This window comes from Purpureocillium takamizusanense, chromosome 3 (assembly GCF_022605165.1).
Source record: "Purpureocillium takamizusanense chromosome 3, complete sequence".
Classification (NCBI taxonomy): domain Eukaryota; kingdom Fungi; phylum Ascomycota; class Sordariomycetes; order Hypocreales; family Ophiocordycipitaceae; genus Purpureocillium; species Purpureocillium takamizusanense.
This window is the reverse complement of record NC_063070.1, coordinates 730520-753975: the sequence shown is the minus strand read 5'-3', so window position 1 is coordinate 753975 and position 23456 is coordinate 730520. Positions and strand designations below refer to the sequence as shown.

Below are 23456 nucleotides of genomic sequence, written 5' to 3'. Positions count from 1 at the left end.
ACGCACGACAAGTCTGACTGCTAGCGACCATTGACACACATCGAGTGCCAAGCCAGACGCCTCCACCCCAAGCCAACATCGATACTATTGCCTGTCAGCCTGCAGCCAACACATTTCCATAGACTTGTGAGCCCTACCATGTTTTCAGTCTCGCTGCGCTGGTGCCATTCGAACCTGGTACTATCCCTCACGGCAATTACAAGGAGTGATATCGTTGCCCAGATGGTCACTACAAAAACAAAATATTGTGTGGCCCAGAATCGGCTCGGGTAAGAGAGGTGTGCCACAAAGATTGACAAGGAGGCTCGACAAAGCCCGCTTGACAAAACATATAGCACCTGGCTCGCGTAGAGTAACTATAGCATGTTTTCATTAGGAGGTCGTTCGCTCGAATCAGTTGAGCTCGCTGTAGTCTCACCTTCCCTATCGTGGTGTGATCTTGCATGGACTTCTCCCTCTCGGGGATGGGATATCCAAGCGCCACAGCACGAAAAATGAGAACGTTCTGTGCCAAGATACTGGCCTTGGCTTATGGTCAGCGCGCTGCGTTTGGTTGAGAAACTGCCACTTACCGCCGCAATATAGACGATATAATCGTCTAAGCCTAAACGTCCACTCTTATACTTGCTCCAAGTGCGGATCACGATGGAAAGGAACATCCAGGCGAGAAGAATACCCATCACAGATACTATCCAACAAGTCGCGTCCTCTTCCATCGTGAGAAGGGATGCAGTGAGGACCCGAAATCAGTGTGCAGCGAAAACGTACGGATGAATAACAAAAGTTGATAATACATTTATTGAACAAAGTGGTGAAATCAGAAATGCGACCCTCGAGACGCCAAATTAGTCGAGGGAAGAAACGTGGGGCGAGAATGATCTTAAATCCGGAGGCTCACTTGCCCAGGGGAAAGTGGCTGCACACAGCATTTTTATCGCGTCTTGCCTGCCTCCCTGCCTGACCTACATGATCAGCAACGTGATTGAAGTGCTGGGCAGCACGGGTGGTATTTTAGAGTTAGAGCATCGTGATAGTGTTGCGTTGCAGGGTTGCATCCTGACATGTAATTTGTCATTGAGAGTGCCGAAGTCGAGCATCCAACGCAGCACAGGTCGAAGAGGTTAGATCACACCGTGTGTGAGACAGGGGCGAAGCACAAGTGCTAGGAAACGTCCCATTGAGACGTCCTGAGATCTGCCGAGGCTTGTCGTCGAAGCGGAAGCTGGAAATGTTGGTTGTTGCCTACCGTTGATTTTCGGCACGCAGCCAACAGAGCTTCCAATTCCGTCAGTCTCAAAACGTGAGTGAGACACGCGTGAAATCCTAGGACAACGCCGTGTCCGAATTCGCCACAGACACGCCGCGGCCTAGGAAACATGAACTCAATTTTGTGACAATTCTCAACATGGGCAGCCACGAACATTTTTAAACCATCTCGCAAGAGGTTCTATAGTAGGCAAGCTTGGATCTTTAACTTTAGTCGAGCCAGAATGTATCCCAAATTTGAGATGCGTCATAAAGTCGCGTTCTGTGGCGTTCCTCATCATATCCCATACTCGATTTGTTGCATGTGGTGTAAATCTTGACTAACCTTCTCGTGCGTATCTTACTATTTGCGGCTAGATTACTGTGAGCATCCGGTCGGCTGGGCATCGGACCCTGCTCGGGCTTGACCAACAGTCACAGCTAACGGGTTGTGCCGCACGGCTTTGGGAAGGCGCTAGTGTTGCGCCGCCGGCCACACAGTGAGACTGCTGCTGGGGAGCCGGACTTAAGGATTGGGGGAATCCAAGTCTCCGTCTACACAATGTGGTCTGGCGGAAACCGCTTCCCCTGGTTGACCAAAGCACTGATCTTCGACAACATCGGGATATCTCCCCAAAATCACTACCACAATGGCTAGCGAATGAAGCCTCCTGAAGCAAGGGCGTCAAAAAGTAAAGATCTGCGGGCGTTCGGTCATGCCTTGTCACTTCGAAAACCCTTGCAGCCCATCGTGATTTCAATAACAGAGCAGCAGCGCAAAAAGAACACATCAACGTAATCTTACTACCATCACGAAGTATAAATAATCTTGTATGGCAGGCAAGACTCAGGAAGGAAAGGGCGGAAAACAAATAAAGCCAGTCTCTCAGCGTTATCACGCGACTTGACGTTATCCGCGGATGATTGCTGTGAATAGGTAGAGCTGTCAAGCAGATGAGGCAATGGCGCTGATTTCGCGTCAGCACTGGCCGTTCACCTGCTTGTGCAAGAAAATTGTCTTATGGTGGTTATGTCCGTCTTGAGGCTGGGCGTCGGTGCCGCGCCCAAAGAGGGCTGTCGTCAAGTTCAAGAAAGCTGATTCGTCGAAGTCTCACACGGGATCATCGACAAGTGCCGACTTCCCCACTCATCTCCGCAATCGACGAAGCGGAATAATATTTCGGCAAGCGCCCCCTTGACAACATGAAAGCTACCGCTTCAAAAGAAGCTAACCCTTGTACTCGTCCGTGAGGCACCGCACTATAAATGCTCAGAAGAGCTAGGCATCTGGGAAGTGTTACTTGATGATCCGCACATTGATACCATCAGATTCGGAGAAAGGGTGGGCGGACGGCATAAGCCGCGATCCCGTTCGCCCTGGTCGTTGGCCCGTCATCGCGGTGTTGGTCGAAACGAATCGTCCACGGAAGCAGCCAGTGGCTTGGGCTAGCGACCGGCGTTGGGCATTCCGATCGCCGACTGTAGTCACACAAGCGGAGGATCCAGTCCGCTGCTTGCTGGGCATCTTGCTCAGCTCCTCCGGTCCCGCAGAGGTCTCCTCACCCCAGCCGCCATCAGCGTCCTTGTGACAGCCAAACAAGCCCTGAGGCCGTGAATTACAGGCCGCATTATTGCTACAAGCTGAACTTTCACCCCCGGCCGCAAAGAATCCAGCGTTGCGATTGTGACAAAGCAAACGAAACCCATGTCGGTCCTGCGCGGGTACCGTGAGGCGGCTCATTCTACAATACTGTACCCTCGTGAGACTGAAAGCCCAGCACGTCTGCATTTCCATTTACACGGCGATTGCGTGAGGCGATCGATGTGAGGGAAAGGTGGCAGACAAAAGATTGGAAAGAATCCTGTAGTTTACGGGATGGGAACACGGATGGGGCCTTTCCTTCTTTCATGAGACTGTATGTTGCGCAGGGAGTTTTCTGACAGTGCGAGGAGCATAGTGGTTGAACCTGGCACAGTACAAGTGTTACACAGGACGCTCCACAGTCTCATTTGTTTTGGTGCCAGCCTTCGCACGTCGTACATGATCACGCATGAGGATAGACAGCGCCCTCGAAATGGAATGGCGCTGTCGCACCGGGGACTGTGCCTTGGGCAGGGGCAGGCAACAGCGCGGAGGATGGATGTAATGACGCATGCTTTGAGCTCGACCCGTCGCAGAGGTTGGCCCTCCTGGATGCTCGAATAAAAGCAGAAAACGCCCACACATCCTTGTCTATGTGTGGCTTTGCGTGGTACTGTCTGTATGCCCAAACGCCATCGCACCACACTTCAATGCCATCACGATGGAGACTTTCGATATCGCACCCAATACTGCTTCGAAACAGGACGTCAGCGTCGATTACCATGCCGAGATCAGAGGTCTATCAGAAGGACAAGCGAACGGAACCGCCAGCGATCATCATGATATGCAGCGCATGGGACGCAAGCAAGAGCTTGTCAGACATTTTCGGCTGACCTCTGTGGCTTCGTTTGTTGCAAACGTAGTCACACTTTGGGAAATCAACATGCTCGCCATCAATCCAGCACTTTTAAACGGAGGCCTCCCGGTCCTTATATACTCGTCTTTCTGGAACTTCGTTGGCTTCACTCCAATCTATCTCAGCATGGCGGAAATGGCCAGCATGTGCCCAATTGCCGGAGCTCAGTATCATTGGGTCAGCGAATTCTCTCCCATGCGCTTTCAAAAGATACTAAGCTACGTGACGGGGTAAGTTGATATTCGATGAGCACTGGCTTACCAGATGATTTCTGACTCTTGCAGTTGGACGTCGACATTGGCCTGGCAGTCAGGCTACGCGGGAGCCGTACTCCTCAATGCCACGCTGATACAGGCAATAATCTCCATCAATTACCCGACGTACACGTCACCTCCGTGGCAGGCATCAATAATGGCCGCTGCGATCTCCTGCGTGGGGCTCCTCGTTAATATCCTCGGTCCCAAGCTTTTGCCGCGCTGGCAGACTGAAGCTCTCACACTTCAACTTTTCATCTATTTCGCGGTTGTTATTCCGATCTGGGTCAATGGCCCTCGAGCGACTTCGGAGCAGGTCTGGGTATTGTTCGAAAATCGGGGAGGATGGCCTAGCATGCCCTTGGCTTTGATGGTAGGGCAAACATGTACAAGAATCTTTGGCGCCGACTCTGTAAGTTTTTTTTTTTTTTCATTTCGCACGAGGAATTTTACACTAACGGTCTCTGCCCAGGCAGCAAATATGTCCGAGGAGGTCAGGGCCGCTTCTGTTTCTATACCAAAAGCTATCATCGCCATATTCGTCGCTGGCTTCTGCCTCACGCAACCATTATTCATTACGTTATGCTACCATATGCCAAACCTCGACGAAGCTCTTGGCGACCCTACTACAATTCCAGCCATTCACGTACTACGGAACTCGATGCCTAAAACGTGGCTGACAGTTCTATTGAGTTTCATGGCTTTCTCGCTAATGAGCTCAACGACAACATGCTTGACAACTACTAGTCGAGATCTCTTTGCATTTTCTCGGGATAATGGGTTGCCTATGTCCAAGTGGATATCGAAAGTCCATAGTACGCGTCGCATTCCCCAGAATGCCTGCATTCTTACTGCCTCTATCAGTATCTTGCTGGCCATGATCTATATCGGTAGCCCGGTCGCATACTACGCCATTAACTCGCTTAATGCAGTTGCGTTACTGCAGTGTTATGGGCTAAGCATTGGTTGTTTGCTGTGGCGAAGGATTTGGCATCCAACCACTTTGCCACCTAGCCGTTTCTCGCTCGGGAGGTTCGCAATTCCAATCAATGCTGCAGGCGTCGGGTACGCTACGTGGAGCTTTTTCTGGGCATTCTGGCCTCTGACTAGACCGGTGACCCTCGCAAATTTCAACTGGTCATCCGTCATGTTTACTTCGGTGCTTACCATTGCACTCATATTTTTTACTATTTCAGGTCGGCGAGTGTACACAGGACCCGTGGCACTGGTGGATGGGCGCAAAAGCTGTTGAAGGGGCTACTAATAGCAGAGCATTTCATATGGCGGCTCACCAAGATCTTTACAAGATTCATCAAGTGTATGCGACACGCACACTGAAGTAGGCAAACATAGAGCGAAGGAAAGATGCTGTACGAGACAACTATCGCTATTCCCAGTACAACACTGTGCGTTAAACGATGGCAAAATCAGCTCTCGATACTTGCACATGGTGAGAGCTTCGGCCATCGGGGCTGAATAATTAGCCGTCTAGCTCCGCTCTGGAGTCGGGCTCCAATTGGTGACAGAATGTCTATGCTTGTGCTCATGAATTGTTCTGACGAATGACCTTCTGACGTGATGCTTCGGATACCTCAGCTCCCGGTGTACATTCTAGGCTCCAGATGTCGCAGCTGGCGAGACAAACGGGTCGGGCGTATTTACCGTTATCTCCGACGTGCGGCTGAGGAGAAAGTTGTATGGCTGTGCGAGCTCATTCCAAGGGTTGGCGCTCGTGCCACCTTGAACGAAGCAGGTACGTAACTTAGTTACTCTTCCTCCAAAGAGAAGCGGTCGCGGTGGCCCCATCGGCTCACGCGGAAAAAGGCGCGCATGTCTCATCCTCGAGCAAGGGGCGCGACGCAAGGCACAACCGAGCAAGCGCTCACGCTCGAGGAGCTGGGGGATAACTAATCTTGGTGACCAATGTCTTTGCTAGTGACTGAAAGGTGCCAAATGCAGACAGATGACAATCGAGGGTGGTGACGGCTCGGGCCTGGCGGGAGAAAGCGCGTGGGGAGAAAGCTGGCGGCGTGGGGCGTTAATAACTGGATCTGGGCCCTACCTTCCCTTTTGGGCCGTCGCCTGTCCAGCCATTGGAGAGCTTGTTAAGCCGTGCAGCTTCACTTGCCCGGACTGCACCCAGACCAGCCCTTGATCGAGATGAGTGCACGATCTCGAGGTCGCGATCCCGAGACTAGCGTTCCCGAGACTGGCGAAGCGCCGACGAAACGGATGATTGCACGTGTCAGGGCATACATATCCGGAAAAAGGTTGTTTGGTTGCAGCTTTCGTTGCTCTCCCACGGTTCGGTATGGTCGCCCCCTTCAGCACGCACTATATTCGTAATCAGCATGGGGCATCGTCGGCAATGGGGGTATGATAACTGTCCTGACGGCAATTAGAGGCTTTGGAAGTAGCTACGGAGTAGGATTGACGGTGGAGGAATGCGAACCCAGCTTATAAGCGGAAAATGCTCTCCCAGTGCTCCGTAGTGATCATTCTCACGGCACATGAAAGACCAGTAAGGAAGTGAACCGCAGAACCCCGAGATACTCTAGCCTCCTGACCTACTCAACTCAAAATCTTCCGGCTCGTCGTTACAGTGAGATCGTGCTCACGATGGCGTTCCTGTCGCCAGCCTGCTGACGGAAGGCATTTCTTTTTTATGAAAAAAAAAATAAAAAAAATACTGCGTCCTGCCATCTTCAACAGCATCAACAAGCCATCGCATCAACGCTGCCCTCTTCTGGCTAGTGCTCCAGCCGTCATGCCCGATCAACCCCTCGTAGACTTGGTCGTCCTCTATACCCCTTCTCCATGTCCCTTCGTCGCCACCTCCCTCGACGCCACCGATGCGGAATACCGTCCAGTCGAGGTCCCCCGCCTGCTTTTCAAATACACGTCCGATGCCTCGCGAAGTACGCCAGCCAGAATAAGCCACCACGAGCAGCAGCGCGACGAAGAGCCAGCAAATTGCCGAGAAGCTATCGCTTGCTTGCGCGTATGATAACGTGCTCATGATGAGAATGCGGCGCATACCATGCGCCCGCATTATCTCGAACAGAGGCTCGTAAAAGGCGACGTATACTGTTGGCTCTATGTGACGCAGTGTGTTGCGTCCGAGAAAGGCAATTACGGCGTTGCTCTCCGAGACTGCAGTCTCTAGAGCATCTCTATCGGACAATTCACTCTTTAGTGCCTAGGACAGCTCTAAGTGTCAACATCTGCGATGACTTGACGATCATTCATTGTCCGTTTGTGTATCGTAGCGTAGAGGCGCATACCTGCCTTCAGAAGCGGATTGGACAATATTGAACCTGTTCGGTATCTTGCTAGGCTCCCTCGTGAATGTCACCACGGCATCCTTGCGCCAGAGGAGTTCCCTCAGAAGGCATATACCGCCAGGTCCTGTACCTCCCAGGACTAAGACTGAAGATCCGTCTATCGTGTGCTGTATCGCGCAGATCAGAACCGAATCAGCAGTCCTGGGTCGACATGAGATATCGTGACACACCTCAGCGTCGCATACGCCAAGGCGCGGGGGGGTGTGACCTCGACATCAAGATTTAGAACCAAAAAGCCGTCGAATATAATAACTCAGAGCTGTGCTGTGCAATGGCGCCGAAACTCTGCAGAGCCCAGAGCGATGTCGTTTGATAGCTCGTATTCTATGGGCCTGCTGTCCACCGTGAGCGGATGCGGTGTGGTTGTAGTAGGCTTGACAGTAGTTGTTGTTGTTGCTAAAAGGTGATTGGCAAGGCTCGCATATGTTGTTCCATGTACGTGACAGTGTAAGCCCAGCCGAAACGTAGATTTCGAGTCTCGCTACATTTCCAGTCATACCGCATATCTGCTGCCTCTCATACACAGACATGTTACTACGCAGCACTTTACCAGTCGCTGATTCTGCGTTCTCGACTGCCCGTATTGTTCGAAATTCTTTGTTGTGGTTATTACATGAGCAATTTCACGACCGTAGTTTGTCCGGATTGCCTTGTTCAGTGTCCGGGGGCGTAGGGCTTACCTTCAAAGACTTGTGACGCTACGTTGTCCCGTCCACATCTGTCTGCGCAAAGTTTCACTTGTCCAAGTCCAAAACCTCACGAAAACATTCTGCTACTGCCGCTTTCGTAGACGCAGGTCTGTCACGTCGACGTTGGCGAGTTGAGATCATGGGTTATAAGTTCTATCATGACCCCCCGAGACAACTTGGCCCACACGGTGAGAAAGTCAGTCGTGTGCCAGCAAATCGGATGCTCACAATGCGTTTGCCGCAGCTGAATGCAATTTTTAGATCGGACGATTATGCACTGTTTTACCTGTGGATCTCGTACCTGTCGCATGAGCTCGTTGATGAGTGGCGCATGGAGCATGTGCAGGAACGCACGCCTGCCTTCACCCCCCTTGACTCCGAGATAATCTGGAATCCCCGTCAGGATCTACAGCCCACTCAACGGTCGCGTTTGAAAGTTATTGATGATCGACGAGGCGGAATTGGTGGGGATGTGGGGGTTCATTGTATATTGTCGTCTGGTCGGGCGGCGATACAGATCCGCCGAGCTACTGGGTAGCAACGTACTTCGGGTCACCACAAGAAGGTCGACCATCGTGACCATCGAGAATATTCTAGAACACAGTCTGTTAATAGAGTCCTTTGTTCTTATTGCTGAAAACGCTGGGACGTATGATGTTCAGAGAAGATGATACTGTCCCTGTTAGTCAATAAACACCTTTGTTGATATAAAATCTTTGAGGCAAGCGGGCTGGGTCGACGAGTCGGACCGCTGATGCTTAATTGGCCACACTGTTTGGATGGGATTGGGGTAAAGATTGGGCACCCAGTGGCAGACCGGCGGCGACCATGCATTAGAGTCGCCGGCGCGAGCTCAAAACATAGGGACCCTCGCGTGTCCTGCCGCGGATAGAGAGGAACCTATGAGGTCTAGTCGAGGCCCTCATCCGAAAGGGAGTTAAGACGGGTTGATTTGATGTGTCAGGCAGGAATCCAACATGACGCATGTTCAGCTGAAGCCGTGCTCATGTATATTTACTAGTAGGTAATCTGGGGCTGTCTCTTCAATTGCCTCAATCCATGGAATGCAACGGGGTCGGACGACGTGGCAGTACAGGCTGTAAGATCTATCGCCAAGGCATCGGGTGCGTGAAGTAGAGTAAAGCCGGCGCTGTTCTGCCTAGGTTCTTGTCTCATTGAAATCGTGGAGAGCTGCGTTGCCGGGCATGACCAGGTAGCTGGCTGCTCCGCAGAGTCTGACAGCCGCACGAGGGCTCAAGCAGCGATTGTGCCTCGATGCTGCTGCACCACGGCCTCGACGTCGAGAAGTTTAACGAGCTTTTTGGGGTCATTGATCCGTGCAAAGCTGTGGTGCTAGCTACCATATACTAACGTTCTGTGATTGTGGCCGGGAGCGCTGAGGTGGCGTGATGGGCAGAATGGTGGCCTTGGAATCGCGGAGAGGGGAGTCGGTTGGTCAATCCTCAGCGACTCCTGTTAGGCAGTTGCTACCGACAGAGTCAGTGCGTCTGTCAGTTGGTTGTACAGGGATCTAGGTAAGTATAGGTACCTGTAAAGTGCTAGAGGTAGGCACTAATCTAGGTACCTACCTAATATTATCCTTACAAAAGGCAACGGTGACCGAGGGAGCTGCCGAAACAAGCCCCTCGCACCTTCTCAAAGGTACGCACACACATATCATGTCATTACCTTCCTCGCGACACCAGGCCGCCTGCCGGTGATACGTATTAGGGCCGACTTCTCGTGCAAAAGTCGAGCCGCCCGTGAAGCCAGCTCCCAACTTCTTGCGGCAATTGCCTGCAAGACTTACTCAACTCCACGGCTCCAGCTGAAAAGAAAAAAACCCCCCGCAAGGCTCGCGAAACACGGACGGCTCGGCGTCAACCCCAAAGCTTCCTTCGCCCGTCAGCGAGCGTCTAGTTGGTGTCTCACCGCCTTTGCCCAGCCAGCGGCGGCCACGCGTTCCGACCACGGCATTGCAGGGTCTTGGAGGCAGGTGACTCGCCGCGCATGGAACCGCTAGATGCATCAAGGGCGCGGCGCTCTGATGCGCAGCACGACATGCACATGACGCGTTGTCGTGCAGCAGATCGGCACATCTGCAAGCCGCTCAGAGGCGCGAGATGCTGACAGGCGAGCTGGGCAGGGCAAGTACTAACTGAACAGCGGTGTCACGCGTTACTCATACGCGTCTTCTTTTGCTGCCAACGGCATGCTGCATCCGACGCCGGGCATATACAATGTTTGCAACACGGCAGGCCGTGCGTGGCTCACCACCACAGTCGACTCGGGACCGACGGCTCGACGGATGGAATCCGCGCCACCCGCAGCCCTCCCCCCACTCTCTGCTCCCGGTTCAACTACAGCAGGCAGACATGGCAGACAGCCCACGTCCAATGGGTGCGCGGCCATGGGCAGCATGCGCATGTCGGCTCTGGGATGCGTGAGTCCCCGCCCGCCCTAGCGAATCCCATGGTCGACACATGGGTATTTCCCCTCTCCCTCTGACACTCGCGCATTGGCAGCCGTGCCTGATTCGGCCCGCCAGTGCGTTGGCTGCTGCTACGTACCTACTGACACCCGGGACAGTGCTCCGTCCGGCGGGCCGTGGTCAGTCGTGCCACGGGGGTTGTTGTGTCGTTTCAGTACTAGTACTACCGTTACGTACTGTACTGCCGCTGTTGCTCCCGCTGCCGATGGCTTGTCTTGTCGTTCGAACTTCGCACACACCACTGCGCGATCCCTGCAAATGTCTCACACGCACGGCCCTCAAATCCCCAGTGCTGCCCGGCTCATATCCGGTGAGCCACACATTGACTCACAAGCCACAAGAAATGCACGCATTTTGCGCAAAGTACCTCTGGAACAGCGCGGGAACGCGCAAGCACTCGCCACACTTCAAACGCTGATCGGATCCCAGTGGACCGCTATCCGCACCCCCTCCCTGCGTGTGGCCTCTGGGCGCTCACAAGTGCGCGCTGGTGCTCCGGAGGCCCATTTGGGACCATGAGGTTTACGCCGCCGCCGCCGCTGCTCTTGCTGTGGCTGGTGGCTGGTGACTGGTGACTGCCAGATCTGCCTGCATCTGCCTGCCGGGGCGTGTGCTCGCAGTTCGGCCAACGCTGAAGGGGACACGTCCAGCCCCAGCCTGGAAACGGCTCCCCCGGTCAAAAAAAGCTCTTGAGACCCGAACCGAGCCTGTGCATCCAAGCCACAGGTGGCGAGTGGAGGGTAATGGACACGACACGACGACCGCCATGAGCAAATGGGGGGTTGTCTCGGGCGAACCGCCGGCAGATGAAAGGACTGAGGGCATCCAGTCTTTGCTGTCCATGTACGCCGCTGGTTACCGCCCGAACAGACTCGCGCCGACTCTAAACCCCGAGCGGCACCGTCCAGTGAGCTACGTGAGGAAATAGGACGATGGCACGGCACTGGGCGGCGGTGATCTCCCGTCAGACGCTGAGGCCAACGTCGTGAGTCCCCCCTCCCTTCTTGACTCTACCATGCTGCGCCGTGCCGTACGCAGTAAGCACTGCATATTCGTACATAGGTACGAAATACGTGGGAGGAGAGTCGGCGCCTATACTACGCAGCAAAGTCTCCGGGTTGCCTAGTAACTTGAGTAGCAATATCCTAGGTGTCCGGCTCATCTCCGCCTTCCAGCGCTAGGTAGCAATGCCGCCCAATCCACCAAGCGTATGCCTCGCTCCAAACACGCTGCGCTGCTGCGCGCCGCTTCGTTCGTTCCCTTCGTTTCCGCTACGGTTGTGGCACGACAGAAGTGCATGGCACCCACGACAACAAATTTCCCGCTTTGGACGTTTCGAAACCCGCGCTCCACCCCAGCAGGACGGCAAGCCACAACCCTCAAATCAAACTCTGACTCAGCTCCATAATCCCAGAGCCACAAACATCCACACACGCCATCCCACTCGCTCCCACGAGGCGCCCCGAGGGACGGACCAGGATACCAGGGTTCGCCGCGCCCGCGTCCCGCATGGCACCGGGGCGAGTCTCCACAACGCGCAGAACAGAACCCCCTGTCCCCAGCCCATCGACTGGTCCGATTTCAGCGCCTGGGCTGCCACGCTGTCGGGCCGGGGGTCAGGGGGGTGGGGAGGAAGGCGGGCTTGGGGGGGCCACTTCTCTGGTACGCCGCCGTGTGTGTGCTGTGCGTTTTGCTCTTGGCCGCTCGTGATGCGCTTTTCTCTTCCTCATCACCCCCGTCTCATCTGGTGTCTTCTGGCGACTCCACCTCACCTCTAAATCCCCACCCCGAAATCCATGACTATCTCGATCCAGCTCGCACTGCGTCGACGCCTGGCCGCCATGACCAAAGTTGCGACTACTCTACTACTACTGACTTAGTTTGGCAAGCCATCGATCGAGCCTACGTACGTACGTGTTTCTCAACTTTCCCCCTCCCCCTCATCCCCTCTCTCCGGAAAGCCGGTGCCGAGCGCATGATTGTCCATGATTTAGATTTTCCCTTGGTCCGCCCACCCCTCCTCCTCCTCCTCCTCTTCCTCCTCGCCACTCCCATGGTCAAACCGCGATGCGCGCGTGCATGTACACACTTTTGCCGTACCATCACATTTGCTGTTCCAGGCCCAATCGCTCCAGTCACGCCCCTCTAGTACGTAGTGTCCCCCATCCCCAGCATCGTCCCATAGTACTTACTACTAGGTACGTACGTAGGTAGCAAGCTCCCACTCCTTACTCAAGTTAGTAACTAACTTAGTAGGTCCCATCCTACTACTTTCAATGCTCAACCTTCGGCTCTCCATGTGCCGTGAAGCGCTTCAATGGCTCCTCCTCCTCCTCCCCCAAATGGCCCCAATGGGTCGACAGTGACCTCTTGTCCCTCCCTCCTAGCTACATCCCGACCTGCCTGCCTACCCTGGCTCCCTAGCTCCAGCAGCATCCGAAAATGCGCGGGCGGGCCGTTGGGGATTGGGCTGCCCGGGGGGGGTGACAGTCTCTTCGTAAAGTGACCCTCCAATGGCGCGCCAAGCAAAACCGGTTGGACGGAGGCTTGGCCGTGGCCGCCATTTTTCTGTCCCCGCTACCTACCCTTGGTGTAAAACATGAATAATTCCGCAATGGGTTGCTGCCATCGAGCAAGCCTCTACCCGGAAAACCTTCAATGTCCGGGCGTGCCGATGCCGATGGCCTTGTCTTCCTCGGGTTGCGACTGGCAGACGCGCCCTCGATGAAATTGCCCCCGTCACATCGCCTTATTTTTCTAGTGATGCTCATGTTCTTCATTGCTCAAACCGTGGTTGCTTGCAAAGTGGGCCCTCGCAACTATATCGTGTAGATTATCAACGTCACATTTCACCTCGTGCGCGACGAAAACCTGGCCGTCGTCTCCAAAGAGACAAGTTTAGCTCTTGAGAGCATTTTCAGGCTTTCATATGTGTGTGTGTGTGTGTTTGTGTGTGTGTATGTATGTAAACGTAACTTACACGTCCCTAGCCGCCGCCCGACTCGCGGGCTGCCAATCCACTCAGCCTCGCAACACAAATATACACACAGAAACAACTGGGGATACCAATTAGTTACACTGCAACGCCAAATGGCGGGCGTCTCGCGCCCCCAAGACCTCTGCAGCTAAGACACCCCTGGATATTTCCTATTCTCTCCCCAATTGTTGCCTTGCCGATGAAATAAGTAAAGAGCCAGCATTGGTATCTTTGAATGAAAAGCAAAAAAAAAAACCAGTCGGTACCCAACGCCAGGGTATCCTTCCCTCGTGCATGTATACGGTAGCATCGGCGACATCCTATCCGTCGCCAGACAGAACGATACCAGCCACTTCCCTCATCTGGCTCCTCTCCTCGGGCATGGAGCTTGTACGATTCTCTCGGCCGTGAATTCGTGTCGTCGGATTAAATCAAAATTTGAGTCGAAGAACAAGCCCACCAGTGCTTGTGGAATTCGCATCACCCTCTCCGACCAGTCCGTCAACAGACATTTCCCATTCACGCTTTGGGGGAGCTTGTTGGTTCATGGTTTCCACGTCGAGCCTCATGTCCTGTCCCTCCTTAAGCTCGCGGACCACGTCATCATCGACTTCCACTTCCAGGCCATCCTGGATGACGTGTAGCGTCCGAACGATTTTCGACGCGTCCAGGCCCCATTTGTTGGCTATGCGGCCGTTAAATTCTTCCAGTGTGCGCTTCATGAGGTAGATGGCCCTATGATAGGCCGGTTCCATCGGTGTCTCCCGGAGGATATAAAAGCATGCTACTGGCTTCTCGCCTCGCTCTGTCGGAGGTCGATATGTCGTATCGACCCCCAATGCTTCAATCCATCCGCTCAAGGTCCCATCGTCGTCTGTCTTCGCAATCTTGTGTGGCTGTTCGGGCCCCTTGCGCAAAACTTCTCCGGTGGTGGCCGAATCCATGTTTTGCCAGACCCCACCGGGTCCTAATGCCGAAGCTTGTGATGCAAGAGATAAGGAGCTCGGCGACGGTGAGACCATTGAGCCCGTGACAGAACTCTGTGTGCTTCGGGGCTGCCAGTTGGACCCGTCTTTTGCTCCGTCGGTCCTGTTCGGTGGTGACATGTCGCCGGGGAGTGCCACTGGATGCATGTCTGGGTCGTCCAGCTCGTCGCCTCGGAGATAAAGGACGCTAACCGGTCGAGTGCTTGTAAACATATCTTGAAGAGTTTGCAACTTGAAATGTAAGTCCTCTTCCATGGTCATGCGCGCCCCACCACCCCCAGCCGAGCTCGCAGAGGACATGGACCATGTTCTCTTGTGCTTGGGAACCTTTCCGGGACGTTGAGGATCAGCCCCTTTAGCCGGCCCACTATGTCTCTTTCTCTTGCCAAAGTCCTTCATGCCACTCTCGAGCTGAGAAAGCTGCTGCTTCAACTTGTCGATTGACTTCTTCACGTGCGCAACGTCGTTTGACAGCTTTCTCTCGGCTCCATGATCGCGGAAAAGCTTGACTTTGCAGAAACAAATCTCGGGGGAGGTTTCGGGAGCGGGACTGGGGGAGACGAGAGTAGTTTTGGCGCAAAGCCTAACTGGAATCCCCTTGACGCCCTTGGAGTGGCTGAAGTCGGTCGAGAGGAAATTGAATCGTACAGCAATATTAGCCTCGGGAGCCCCGTTGATGCCAGGGGTCCAAGTGACCGAGAAACCGTCGAAGGAGGATGTTTCGAGCTCGATGCGAGTTCTCTTGTCGTCTCCATCAGCGGGCTGGCCCGCTTCAACAAATTCAACGGCTTGAAGCTTGCCGCCTCTTTGGTGAGCCTCATTTGTGCCACGTCCCTCTTTCCACAACCCCCAGCACACACTTGGTTTCTGCCGCTGTTCCTCATCCTCGAAGGATATGCGCACAAACGTACGGTACTTGGTGCCAGGTTGAACAGGGATGGTGCCGCTCGTATCCGCGATGGATAGCGAATACGCCTGCCCCTTATTCAAATATGTCACCGGTATCTCGTCTGCATGTTTAACCATGGCGGTAGGCGCGTTCAAGGTAGAGTGGAAACGAAATTTCTCGGCTGAGGCTGGTAGCGGCTGGCCCATAGGAACCGTCGAAAACTTCTGCGGGTTGACTACCGTCGCCATAGACTGCATCCTACTGTCAGAAGGGTCAGATTTAGGAGAAGCATCCTGTTCCATCGTCTCGTAGCCCGTATCCTGATGGACGAAGGACGAAGGGGCGAAGCCTGGTTGTGGCGGAGGTGCCTGGATGAACGGATTAAAGTGGTGGAACTGATGTGGCTGGAGATTTTGGAAGCCCGACATGTCCATAGTAGTGACACCAGACTGGAGGCCGTCTCCCGATGTCGGCATGGATAAGGGTGTCCCGAGGCCTTGAGCCATGACTAGCGTTGGGGTGTGCAGGTCACCAGCTTGAGGATGGAACAAGGTGTTGTTGCCCCCGGGGGTTGGCGTGTAGTAGCCCGGAGGCGCGTTGGCGAAGGAGTTGAAGGCGTACGAAATTGGGTCAAGCAGCGACGGCGTAAATCGCCACGGCTCGTGGGAGGCACGTGGTGTCGGGTCTTGATCCCTGAAGGGCTCATGGTCAACATTTTGGGCAGCGCTATGGCGTTTGTCAGTCAAGAACTGCCCTGGCGTACAGTGATTGCGATCCGCTAGGCGTGTCGGACAAAGCGTCCCGCAAAGACACTTTGTAAACGATCCAAAAGCGCTGTCCACGTACCTGTCGACGTGATCTGGAGCGGTGATGAGTATGGGCTGGTCCGCTACGCTCGTTTGGGAGATACTCGGCGCAGGGGCCTCAGTGCTAACAGGGCCAACCTGAGGGAACTGCTGTCGGAAGTCGGCCAGGAGGCCATCAGCTGGCTTCTGTGAGCTTGTCCTACAGCGAGAAGGAGAGTCAGCAGGCGGAAAGGAGCGAGAGACGGAACAGGGACGTTGCGGCGACACTGCAGTGAATGTACTGGGCTCGGCTCAGAGCTGCACTTATACACTGGCAGACGGGAGGGCGCTCAGGCCGTTCCTTACCGTTGACGAAACATGGTAGCACCAGACGAGGGCGAGGCCGTCGAGACGGCAGGTCTGTTCGGGTCTTGCAAGCGGTTGGCGAACCCGTCGCCGTCACGTGTAGGTCTCAGTGCAGAGGCGGAAGTGCTGCTTCTGCAGTCGCGATGACTTGTTTAGGCGGTGTCGAAGAGTCCCATGGACAAGGCCGTGGTTGGCAGGAGGCAGGCGGGCGCAAGAGTTTGGGGCGGTCCACGGCAGTTACGAGGGAAATCAGGAAGAAGAAAAGGCCAGCAACAGTCGAGACGACGGAAGGAAGAAACGAGCGACGGTTGTTGATGAAAGGAGGAAGCTAGAGGAAGGTAGAAAAGAAGCTGAGGCTTGGCGGTGGGAGAGGATGTCGGAGGTCGAGCAAGTGGGGGCTGCTTGTAAGGTTGAAGCGAAGGACAGACGGACCAGGGCGGGTGGACGGGGGTGGGCGATGGTGCCGATTTGAAGGTTGCACCAGGAGGCCTGGGTCTCCAGTGGACCTGGACCTGGTGGCTCGCCGTGGCTCGGGTGCTAGGTATGGTATGGTCGATTCGATGCGACGAGCGGGAGCCCAGGGTAAGGGATCAGACGAGGCCCGGGGGGGTGTGAACGCGTCGAGCCGCGGCGGAAAATGTCGAGGGTGAGAGAGAGGGCGTCCGTCGCGATGGCTTGCGGCTGGTCGTATCGCACACGACACAATGCGCTGTAATCGACCTCTTGGGCCCTGGGCGAGGTAAGGCAGGCAGGCAGGCAGGCTGGTTAAGATGCCTTAGGTATGGTGAGGCTAGGTAGGTAGTGAATAAGTAGTGTCGAGGGCTGAATCTGGGCAACGGCACGCCGCACTGCACGACTAATCTGGCGGCCGGACAGGTCGTCGTAGCTGCAGCCAGGCACTCAGCACCCACTCGCGGACAGCTCACGGTCTGCAGGTCAAAACGAAGGCGTCTTGGTCCGCAGATGTTTTGTCGAGGCTGGGGCGTAGAGAGCTTTACGCAAGGCCGGGGTGAGCAGGGCTCTATCCACGTCGCTTCTTTGCTGTACTCCAAGGGCTGGGAATCGGGGGGCGGCGAGCGCACCAAGGTAGGCAGTACTATAGGGCGTGACCTACAAGGGCCAAGAGCGGAGCGGGCGCTGTGGGGAGTGGGGAGAAGGATGGCCGACGACGACGGGACGGCTCTTAAAAAGGCAACGAACGATTGCTAAGGAGCGACGACTGTGGCGAAGAGGCGTGTCGTGGGGAGCCGGGGTGCGGCACACGCTCAACCTCTGAAAAGCGCACCGAACCGTAATTCAACAGTGGGTATGTACATAGGTAGGTGCCTTGAGGGAGGCCGGGATGAAGACCAAGCGCCGTGCACGTCTTTGCAGTGCAAGCGGCGTCCGGACGTTGCGCCCGGTGGCTTGAAGGGCATGGGATGGGATGGGATGGGATGGGCTGGGCTGGGCAGAGGGGCGGCAACGGATGTGTGTGGACGATGGAGTTGAGGGTGGTGGAGGTCATCTACCAACAATACATGCGATGAGAGAGAGAGAGAGCTGCCAGTGGCACGCAGACGTCTATGCCTTTGCCTTCGTGCATCCATCTGGCACCATGCGAAAGACCACAGTCGCCGCCGAAAAGGGCAAAAGTAAATAAGCCAGGGGATGGGGGATGCTGCCCGTGTGAATTATCATTACCCTCAGGTACCACCTTATGCTGCAAATTATGAGGACAGCCCGGTGGAGAGCATGAGGAGGCAGAGGTCAGCAGTAGCCCGGAGGTACTCCGCTGCGAAGCGACTAAATAGGGTTGGCCTGGGCTTGGGAGGATTCGGCGTCTTGCCGCCCCTCCAACAAGTCCCCAAGGTAAGGAAGGCAGGCAAGGTACAAATGCTAAGGTACTACTAAGGTAGGTAGGTAGCTCCGTACCTGCCTCGCCCTTGCTTGAGACGAAGACTTCTGGCAAGGCCACGCGAGTACTTGTTCGACGTAAAATGAACAGTCTGCGGCCGTCTTGGGACCAGGGGGGGTGTGGCGGTTGGCGAGTCCAGCGCGCGCGATAGAGAAGGAACGACGAGGAGCCCAGCGAGACCGACTTTTGGCGCCGTCTGCTAGGGAATTGCCTGCCTTTGGCTGCTTGGGCAGGGCAGGTACGATGGGGAAGACTTGCCGTCAATTGAGGTATGTACAATGCCAGCGCGGGTACATCGGGACAATGACAGCACATACCTCCTGATGTCCACGTCGTTCCTTGTGTTTTTTTCTCTGGCATCGCAGCGCCCGCGCCGACTCAGCCCCCTCATTTATCTGTCTAGCCACTCAGTGCGTGCTCGGCGAACTGGTTCTTTGTCCAGGGCAAGGCAGGTATACTGTAGATACCTTAGTACTAAGCTTAACAGCCGCCAATGCCTGGGCGATTCACATACAAGCCCTTTTTTTTTTTGTAGGGGTAGGTAGTAGTAAGTATGACGCGATCCAGGGGCTCCTGCTGTCCAACGATTCCACCGCAGCAGCTGCACGCTTCAGCGCACACCATAACCACCGTCCTCAAGATTCAGAATTAGAGGTACGAAGTACGAAGTACCTGCGGAGTGCAGACTCCAGTCAGAGCGGTGCCTCACTAAACAGGTACTTGCTAACTTGTACTCGTGCTCGTACGAGGCCCCTCTGCCTCGCCTCGCTTCGTCTCGCCTCAGCAAGTGCACCACGACCTTCCCCTTGCAACTCCCAACTCATCACACGCGCGCGCTCAGCGTCCACTTCCGCAGGCCATGGCCGAGCCGGACGTTGCTCGCACCTGCGGCCTGAATGGGGCAGGCAGGCGCAATGCCCAGCGACTTGCAGCGAGGGCTGGCATGGAAGATGGAGCCCGGGAGGGCCAGGACGCTCTCGAACACAACCCCTGTCGGCGCTAGCACGTCGTCCGCCAAGGGGGGGGGGGGGCAAAACGCCCATAGCTTAATTTAATTGTTAGTGCGCGACACGAGACGCATCTGGCCTTGACACTGAGGTGGCCGAGGTGGGCACCCCGCCAGAGATGGTGCCACGAGAGCCACTGAATTGGGAGCCACGGGGCGTGTCTCCTTACCCGGGGCGTTTGAGCCAGTGAATGAGAATGGGGGTGCTATGCCCACCCCGCCATCTCGCCCGACAGGGCACCAGAGTGAACTTTTTTTTTGGTGGTCGATACCTCACGTTGGTACCTACCTCCTTCGTACGGCGCCCAGCTGCGACAAGGGTCGCGGAAGACAGTGGCGACACTTGCGCTGGATACCAGGAGACGTCGACGTCTTCTCGTCGCCCGAGAGGAACTGTGTGTGGATGGGACAATCTCTGCCCTACCTGCAGTGTTCGGGAGTGCAATACGAGCTCCCCATGGCCGGCCTCTCACGGGTTTCCATCGGACATCTGCCGCAGAGCCACGACCTACCCCTGTTGTACGTCGACGCGACAAGTACATCTCCGGGCATCTTCCCTGTCAATTAGAAAAGTACTAGGCAGTGTAGGCATGCAGGTAGATACGCATACCTACAAGCCATAAGCTCTTCGCAGGTCGTCTAATGAATGAGGTTAGATGTGCGTCTATCGTACAAGCCGTGCCACTGTGGCTGGTGCCTCCCCCCTCCCCCTCCCCCGGTGCACGTCGTTCATCCTAGCTTGCACGCGAGAGAGCCAATCCGCCGCCGCCACCAACCACCATCCACACCCGCCATCCACACCCGCCACCACTTCCATCACTTCTACCACCACCAAAGCAGCATCAGAGCATGTCCGTCGCCGACAGCTGGCAACCACACAATTCTTCCGGCAACTATGTCGGCGACTCTACTCACAGCAGACCTTTTTGAGGTGCGCCAGAGCTGATGCCGCCCAGTGCCCGCCTAGATGAACCCTCAGCTGTCAAGCCTCTCGTTTCCTTGTCTCGACTGACGCGTTGCCAGACCAGGCCCCTCGACGTGACCAACGCCTCGTCAGCTTGCTCGTCCGTCCATACGACAGGTCTGGTGCCTTCTCTCAAATGCATGCCCAAAAGCAGAGCTCTCGCCACAGTCGCAGAGATCCATGGCCCGGGGCTCATGTACGACAATGCACGGTGACACGAGCGAACCATCGCCCATCCGTCTGTTACGTCGCCTGCAGCCACGGACCGAAGAGGCGTCGGTGACACCCAAGCCCATGTGGGCGGCGTGCCACTGACCGGCCCGTCTCATCCACCAAAACAGCCTGGCTCGCTGAGCGGCGGCGACAAAGTCTTTGCTAACTTTTTTTTTATCTCTCTAACCGGTGCAGATGGCCCAAATCGCAACGTCCCTTTGACATCATATTGACCTGGGTACGCGGCGTGCTCCTGCAGTGCGAATTGATCGCGCCCGCCAAACACGATGCGCAGCCATTGAGTTGGTTGGAACAACTGACTCCGTGTGGCTGTGCTGGTGGACTTTCTGTCCAAGTCCAGCATTAGTGGCGCGGTCCCTGGCCTCGATGGGCGCCGTTGCACGACCTCTGACACGCTATTGGAGTCCAACGACAAGCGCAACGTTCGTCGCTTCCCACTCGTCACTGTCCGTGTTTGCGGATCTGCACCGTCGGCGCACATTGTTTTGCACAACCCTTTGGGTCCAGCCTTGTCGATCTCCGGGCTGTGCGTCCGGCCAGTCCGATGAGCAGCCCGCAACATCTGCCGTCGGCTATGGGCGCGCCAGATGTCAAGATTGCTTTGTCGCTGGGTTTCGTCCTCCGCGCCGCCGTGCCGTACGAAGTACAGATGCGCGTCTAATGCGGGCCAGGCCGACCGAGACGGGCTGCTGGCTCATTGACGATAAAACACGGCTGACGACGGCCCGTGGTGGACATGGACATCGGCTGGTCCTGACGAGCTTACCACGGGCACTACAGAGTCGCTACCAACAAGCATAACATCTACCACAGGACGGTGCCCGTGCAATGCTTTTAGTGGTCGGTTACTACTGCTGCACGTACGGTCCGGGAAGTGACGATTCGACCATGTTGCCGCTGCACATCAGCCGGCGCCACGAGTCGCAAGGCCACAGCACAGCGGTGAAGGGCGAATGATGTTGGTCTGGGGTGACTACTGTGACAGTGGTGAGGACTGGGGTTGACGCCCCTCACAGTCGTCCTTGTTGTCAGTGAGTGGTCCGAGGACATACAGCATACACGACAACACCACCTGACGACCAGGAGCTGGCTGGTGGCCGGTGTGGCTCAGCGCCTGCTGTCCGAGATTTCTCCCCACCTTCGAAGTGTGGCAAATTGGTGACGAAAGCCACACCTGATCGACATATTTGCGACTCTTCCCGGCAAGGTCGCGTCAACCCACATGAGCCCCTCTGATGATCTTTTGCGTGTCGCAGCGCTTCCATCCACTCGATGGACCTGTCCAGACCCTCTAGTGTGGCTAGTGACGTGGCGGTTCGCCTCCACGGCCGTCGTCGTGGCTTTTCCGCCTTTCCTCCCCTCCCAGGCGGCCGTGTCTTGGCTTGGTCCCGCGATTCCGCCGCCGCCTCCGCCGCCTCCGTGACTCCGCCGCCGTGACTCTCCCCTCCCCTGTCTCCTAGCGAGAGCAGCAGCAGCAGCAGCAGCAGCAGCAGCAGCAGCAGCAGCAATTCATCAGGGGCGCAAAGGGCAGTCCGACAGAGACGCATACGTGGTACCGAGGCCAGCACCGTGAGCAGCCTGTCCAGCTGCGCTCGGGCAACGTGCCATCGCTCTCACATGCCGCCGCGATAGCATTGGCACTCCCCTGCCGACGCCGGTGTAATCTCCGCGCCTCATGCCACCACGCCCCCGGGATGTGGCAAGTTAGGCCGCCCAACGCCCGATTCGGACGAGGTCGCCGTGGCACCACGCACGGGTGCTGGGCGGTCGCGGCCTGCCAATCCAACCTCATGGTGGGAGGAGGGACAGCTTCGACCGCGTCTTGCTCAAAGGACAGAAGGGCGAGCGAGACAGAAATAGCATGCCCCATTCACTCACTGTATGCACCAGGCAACCAGGCTGTCGTATCTCGGCTCGTGGGTTTCGGCATGACGAGATGGGCACGCGGAACCTTGCGGCGTCAAGAAAAGTCACTCACCATTGCCCGTTTAATGTCGGGAGACGAATCGAGCGAACGGGCAGAGCCAGCCGGACCGTACAATTCGATCCGGCCAAGGTATCCGCCATCGTCACGGTCAATCATCTCGATCTAGGTGACAGCCAACGGTTCCAGCCCACTGCCAAGAGGGGCAGTCTCCGTCTTAGGCTGTACTCTGGAGCTTCCTGGAGATTACTCGTTTGGGCGACTTCGCAGTCAGGCTGGGTTGGGGTTCATTTCTGCTGTCCGGCGCGAGTGAAGGCGGCTTGTCACGCCTCTCGTCGCTGCACGAGAGAGCCGCCTGTGTCTGACAGCCTGTCATGACTTGCATCGCGCTTCGGGAAGGCTGAAACGCTCCACATCCCAGCAAGTCGCCAACGTGACCCGCAGGTGCCGCCGTCCCCGCGCCACCTCTGAGGCAATAGCTTCATCGAGATGCAGCCCTAGCCGTATCTTTCGCGGTCTTCGGCACGCCCAGCGAGAAGACGCTCGATGCGCGCTTCCTTAGTTCGCGACGGGCAAATTCAACCGGGCAACGTGCTTGAGTCGGACGGCCACAGGATGGGCCCTGGTGACATGCCGTCCGACGGGTCAGCGACACGAACCTCGACTGCGCCTCTGCTGGTTATCTGTCAAAGCCCTCTGCCCGTTGTGGGTGTACTTGTACTTCAGCGTTCCACAACACATGCGGGAGCGGTTCCACGTCACAACGCGGTCTGTTGCGGGAAGTCAATCGGAACCGGCGCTCGTTCCCGGCGGGGAGCCGAACGCATTGTTCCATCGAGTTCAGCATCCTGTCAACAAAATCTCCAGGGAGCGGTGGACCGCTTCCTTTACCAGAATGATAAGCAGA

The 23456-nt window shown here is 56.0% G+C and overlaps 1 protein-coding gene across 1 annotated transcript; it reads right to left on the bottom strand.

Annotated features, from left to right (window-relative positions):
• Window positions 1–13449: 13449 nt before the first annotated feature.
• JDV02_003747 (uncharacterized protein) lies at window positions 13450–17717 on the bottom strand. The gene is made up of 3 exons (XM_047984910.1): window positions 16525–17717; window positions 16220–16378; window positions 13450–16099 (listed from the first exon to the last, which is right to left on the bottom strand). Exons 1-3 carry the CDS (start codon window positions 16536–16538, stop codon window positions 13930–13932), a joined length of 2343 nt encoding a protein of 780 aa, XP_047840885.1. The 5' UTR covers window positions 16539–17717; the 3' UTR covers window positions 13450–13929.
• Between the last annotated feature and the right edge of the window lie 5739 nt (window positions 17718–23456).